The 5,823-nt window shown below is 36.5% G+C and overlaps 1 protein-coding gene across 1 annotated transcript; it reads left to right on the top strand.

Moving 5' to 3' along the window:
• The first annotated feature begins 796 nt into the window (after positions 1 to 796).
• On the top strand, positions 797 to 4,164 carry LOC113280962 (ubiquitin-conjugating enzyme E2 36). Its single transcript, XM_026529577.1, has 8 exons — positions 797 to 957; positions 1,144 to 1,171; positions 1,427 to 1,513; positions 2,378 to 2,436; positions 3,137 to 3,178; positions 3,269 to 3,342; positions 3,433 to 3,530; positions 3,809 to 4,164. The coding sequence occupies exons 1-8, from the start codon at positions 922 to 924 to the stop codon at positions 3,844 to 3,846; spliced, it is 462 nt and encodes a 153-aa protein (XP_026385362.1). The 5' UTR covers positions 797 to 921; the 3' UTR covers positions 3,847 to 4,164.
• The last annotated feature ends 1,659 nt before the right edge of the window (positions 4,165 to 5,823 follow it).

Raw genomic sequence — 5,823 nt, forward strand, 5'->3', positions numbered from 1 at the left:
AGCTAAATAATGCAGAAGTAAAGTAAATAACACGACACAATATTTTGTTAACGAAGAAACTGCAAATGCAGAAAAACTCTGGGACCTAGTCCAGTTTTGAATACTCTCAGAATTAAGCCGCTATACAAAGGCTACTACCAACTCGTATAATTGAGACAAAGTAAACTAACTCCAAGTTACTCAGTTTAAGTATCACTACGCCTACTACCAATCTGGTAAATGCACGTGAATCCTAAGATAGAGTCTCACTAAGTTAAGTTGTTTCACCTATTATCATCTGAGTTCACGAGTCGTTGAACGGTTCACGGATCGCAACACCCTGAATTTACGGTTCACAAACTGATACACCAGCAGTCCCAGTTAATATTTAACAGATGCTCAAAGACTTAGTTTTTAAATATGTTTAGCATTGATATGACTCTCATAAAACACCCTTAAGACATCTATGATCACTAAAACACCTTGTGTATGTGTATCATGATTAAAGTCTTGAGTGTTATTGAACACGATTATTGCTCGAACGATTCACAACCTTTTTGGTCCATATGTGAACTTATAGTACACCGTTCTTATTGACTTATATGCGCATCTTCTTCTTTGTCAAGGATATCAAATTTAAATCTCGGTCAGTGCCAAATAGACTACGATTAATAAAAGCATGGGTTATATTTAAGAGATGCACGGATAGTTGCAATGTTGAAGGCTGTAAATAACATCAGTGAACTATACGGATGATGGACCACGAATCAGACCCAAATTTCACCTAACGCCACCCGTTTTTAGGTCATTATTATTTTCGTGAGACAGAGAAGAAGAAGAAGCAGCAGTAGAAGTAATTGACTCTCTCTCTCTCTCTCTCTCTCTCTCTCTCTCCCTAGATTCGTCTGTGTATCTCTCTCGCGAAATCTTAACTTGTAAACTATGGCGAACAGCAATCTTCCAAGAAGGATTATCAAGGTCAGTCACTCAGTCTCGATCTCTTTTCTTCCCAAAAAAACAAACAAACTCTGATCTCACTCTCTTTTTTATCTACTTCTCTTGAAAATCCACTAATAGAAGAACAGAAAAAGAAGAAACCAAAAATCTGAAATATTTCAGTAATTGATTGATTATACTTGTTTTTTTTTTTCCATGTCTAAACAGGAAACGCAGCGGCTCCTTAGCGAACCTGGTATCTCTCATTTTAACACAATTTATTAGTCCTTATTTTCCTTTAATATCATTTGAATTCGTGAATTATTGGTTTAATTGATAAACCCCCTAATGGTTGCTTGCATTTACAATTAGGTAAAATCAAAATAAGTTGGGGGATCTTTGATCCATTTTTGTTTGTTTTTTTTTGTTGTTGTTGTTGAGATTGCTTTAGGGTTATTCCCTGCAAATTTATGTGTATGTTGAAGTGTCTATCATTGTTATGTGGATGCAGCTCCTGGAATAAGTGCTTCTCCGTCCGAAGAAAACATGCGGTATTTCAACGTCATGATCTTGGGACCAACACAATCTCCTTATGAGGGTAGGGGTTACAATGTTATTCACCTTTAAAATCTGAATATATTTGCTTCATGTTTTTAGCTATACTTGATTTTTCATGAAGAAACAGCTTCTTGTGTGTGTGTTATCATTAGTTTCCCATATATCTTTGATTCATCTATTGATTACTAGCTGTGCTGAATGCCATTATCATTCAGTTGTAACTCTAGTTTTAATTTGCTCGTGTCATTATCATTGAAACTGAGGTTTGATTTTGGGAACTTGATCAAGATGTGGATTTTACTCGTCTACCTTGTACTGCCAGTATATAGGATGTGATGCACACACTTTTGATACATACCTGGCCCTATATTGCTTTTGGATTTGTGTGGTATAGAAGATTTATGAAGAATAGGGGATAGTGAGTTCTCTCCACTAGTTTTCATTTAATTTTTGAAGGGATTTCTCTCTCTCGGCTAGGTTATTAAAAAACTCAATTTTTGAGAAGAAGGAAAGATATAGGTATTACGAAACCTAATTGCATTAAATATGTGATTTTGGCCTTGTGTAGTTTGAGGGGTTTTGGCATTTTCGAAATTATTTGGTCGCGGATATCCAACGTCTTCAAATGGTAATCACGTTCCAGTTGGTGAAAAAAACAACAACGGTTTCATTGAGCTTCAGTGGTTTTCACAAAAGGCTGTGCAATCAACCATCTGATAGAATCTAAAAAATAGGATTCTTTTTCGAACGTACAACGATAATTAATATGTCGTTTCCGTCATAGACTCCGAGATATGTAAAGTTTTCTCTTTAACGGCCATTGCTTGCACATTATGCTGATTCATTTGGCGATATCTATTACTTTCCCCTTTAACTTTTTTCACATGTCACTGCATTCTTGTAGGAGGTGTATTCAAGTTGGAACTGTTTTTACCTGAAGAGTATCCAATGGCTGCACCAAAGGTATAGATGTTCTAAGACATTCAGTGAAACTTGTTGCGTGATTGTTCCAAGGTTATTGTGTTTTTTTTTTTTTTTTTTTTTTTTTTTTTTTTTTTTTTTTTTTTTTTTTTATGGTATCCGTATTATTTATTATATTTCCATCCAGAGTCACGTAGTGAAAGTACTATATGTGCATTATCTGTAGACCTACATCATCCATATTCCATAAGAATAGTGACCCTACTTAGTTTCCATTATTGTTTCTTGTTATGCTGGTTTGTTTCCCTCTTTGAGCTTTTGGAGCGATGGTCCTCTGAGTTAGTCGTTGTTAGTCACTGATATTAGATTTACAATGTTCTGTAGGTAGGTGTACTGGTTGTCATTTATGTTCATCTTGCCCGTTTTAAGTAACTGCCTACCTGTGTAGATGAGAAGTTGGAGCATGGTTGGTTGAAATTACAGTGTTTCATTCTTACTCATTCATATCTATATACTATGGATAGTTGGGACTGCAATTAGTTTTCTTGAATCTGCCGAACTTCTGTAGACATTAGAATTCGTCAAGTAGGTAGATGTTTCAGAAAATTAGAGAATGGAATTACTAGATATGGAATACTTTTAAACTCACATTTATTGTTTTCCATGTTTGTAAAATTCTTTCGAGTAGCTTTCATCATTTTCGGACACTTATAGTGTATGTTTGTTGTTCCTTTCTCAACAGGTTCGGTTTCTCACAAAGATTTACCATCCTAACATTGACAAGGTAATCGTCAATATCTACCTCATTATCAGTTTGAATCTCTTTCTCTCTCTCTTTTTTATTCTGACGTTGATATGGAATGATATGTTACAGCTTGGAAGGATATGCCTTGATATTCTAAAAGACAAATGGAGTCCAGCTCTCCAGATCCGAACAGTATTGCTGAGGTAAATTGACTCTTATACATCCATTTAGAAATTTCTCAAAATTATGCATTGAAAAGATGTTACAATTGTTTTGTTTGCTTGTGGATTCAGCATCCAAGCACTTCTTAGTGCTCCAAATCCAGATGACCCGCTCTCTGAAAATATTGCCAAACACTGGAAAGCAAATGAGGCAGAGGCTGTCGAAACAGGTAGGGTTGAGATTATCTTTTTGAGTTATCCTCGTGTCATATTTCATTCATATCACATAAAAACTATTGGAACTTGTGGATGTATTATTGACATGAAAAAGATGAACTGGTGGCACGTAGTTTATATATATTTTTTCTTTTTAAAAACTTCCTGCTAGATCTTAGAGATTATTTAGATCATGAAAATCACTAAGTATTCTTTTTGAATGGTCTGACAAGTTTAGCTGTATGTTTTTGCTACATTTCCCTTTCTAACTCCTCTTTTTGTCTCCTTGCAGCAAAGGAATGGACAAACCTATATGCCAGTGGAGCTTGATGGAATTAGTATAGCGTGTTGACCACCAGCCAGATAACATTTTCTGTAATGGTGTAAGCCTAGATGATGTCCAGTTTGTTTTCTAAATGGAAATTAAAGGATTGATGTCTTAATGTTGGAAGATATTCCATTTACAGAAATGTTCATGTGTTCAAGCAGTTAAATCGTTTTTGTTCTCTTGGAAAAGAAAAGTGTGTTCTTATATGTATGTTGGACGAGGATCATCTCAGATTCTTTATCTCATAGTCATCTACCATACGATATTGTATAAAAAGAACCATAAGTATTATTTCATGTATTTGGATATTACCAGCCTCACTGTGAGTGTTAAAACTTCACCCGCACTGACCCTTGTCGAGGTCGAACGCTTATGTGACGGTTCAACAGTCTCCCTTTCTTGCTGTGATGTGAGATTGTGAGTCGTAAATTTATATCAGAGCATCTCCATCAGTTTTGTTTTTCTTTATATAAGAAAAACTATTAAGTTTTAAAACCAAACCTTTTAAAGACTGCCTGATTTGAAACAAAGCGAACACGTGAAAGAAAAAAAAAAAACTATAGTTGTTTTGTGATTGTTCTTTGAATGTTTATCCAACCTATCTGCAAAGCCTGACTGTTGCTTCCCCTGTGAATGCTCTACTTAGTCTTTTGCAGCTTCCATAGATTTGACTGTTAGTCTGGCACAGCATATTTGACAACTTCCTCCTGATTTTAGCCTTGCACACCTGCCTCATCACTCCCCAGTAACAGCTAATCGAATCGCTTAAGATCTGAGCATGTACCTATCTTGTCATGATTCCCTGCGACTCCAGTGGTGTATCTGCGTCAGTGGTTCTGGGCAATTGTTGTTCTTTCCATTGATGATGTTATTTGTCTGCCAGCACCGTGTAGCCGTTATCTTTGGATTTGGTTGTGCTCCCCTCCCCTGGATAACTGTTCACATCTAACCTTCCGTACGTGCCAAATGACTGATGCACATTCAGCACTCCAGCTACCTTGATTTTACCAACATGAAGTTTAGAGATCTATTGAAAGCATCCATTGTTTTACTGAGATGGGAGATACTTAAGGTTAAAATGGGTTATGGGAGGATATGAACCAAACACTTGTCGCAAACGGTTTAGCTCTGGGCAATGAGTACATATGCTAGATTTTGTTCCAATTGCTTGAACTAACATGATCATAACCTCTGGTATCCCTGTTTAAGATTTGGTACTAAAGTTGCTAGTTATCTCATGCGGCCATCCTGTTGTTTGCATCATCTTCTGCTGTACATGCAGAAGAGCAATCCCTATTGATCGAAAGCAAACTAGCTAAATGTCAATATAGCAACGGATTGCAAACAACTAGCGGATCGACAACAAAGGTCCAAAGGTTACTTAGCAAGCAGAAAATACAATCAACAAGAATACATCGATTTTAGCAAATCTTCCACAAGCGCAGGTAAAATTCATAAACAGGAAACACAACACAACAGCGGACTTCATGACAAAGACGGCGAGGATTCAATGCCTCCAACACATCTTCGACAACAAGTCCCTGACTCTTCTATTTTATGTAATGTGTTCACGGAGCAAGAAACTAATAACATGTTGTACTGTGTTATTTAATCCAATTTCCATCAAAAAAATAAATAAAATGGTGTCATCTAGGAGTATCTTTCTTTACACCATTAATTATAAAATGATGTATTTGCATCGGTCTGATTTAGGGGTGCACATATCCTACCCTTACCCGTCAATCCTACATTACCCGCCAGTTTTTTAACCGTATCCTATCCTATCCACTTTGGCGGGTAGGGTGACGGGTAAACATTATTTCATCCGCCAGTTAGCGGGTAGGGTGACGGATATAATCCGAAATTATCCTACCCTACCCGTCTTCAAAAATGAACGAAGGAAGACTGATGAGCAATATTAATCAGTTAGAGAATGCATACTTCTCTATGAGGTCCCAAATTGAGCTTTCAGAAACTGA

Source organism: Papaver somniferum, chromosome 1 (assembly GCF_003573695.1).
Source record: "Papaver somniferum cultivar HN1 chromosome 1, ASM357369v1, whole genome shotgun sequence".
NCBI classification, from domain to species: Eukaryota; Viridiplantae; Streptophyta; class Magnoliopsida; order Ranunculales; family Papaveraceae; genus Papaver; species Papaver somniferum.

Excerpts from the sequence above, each read along its gene's own strand:
- LOC113280962 (XM_026529577.1), top strand. The coding sequence starts at position 922 with ATGGCGAACAGCAATCTTCCAAGAAGGATTATCAAG. Across the intron at positions 1,172-1,426 it reads GCGGCTCCTTAGCGAACCTG|CTCCTGGAATAAGTGCTTCT; the intron begins GTATCTCTCATT and ends ATGTGGATGCAG. Across the intron at positions 3,343-3,432 it reads ATCCGAACAGTATTGCTGAG|CATCCAAGCACTTCTTAGTG; the intron begins GTAAATTGACTC and ends TTGTGGATTCAG.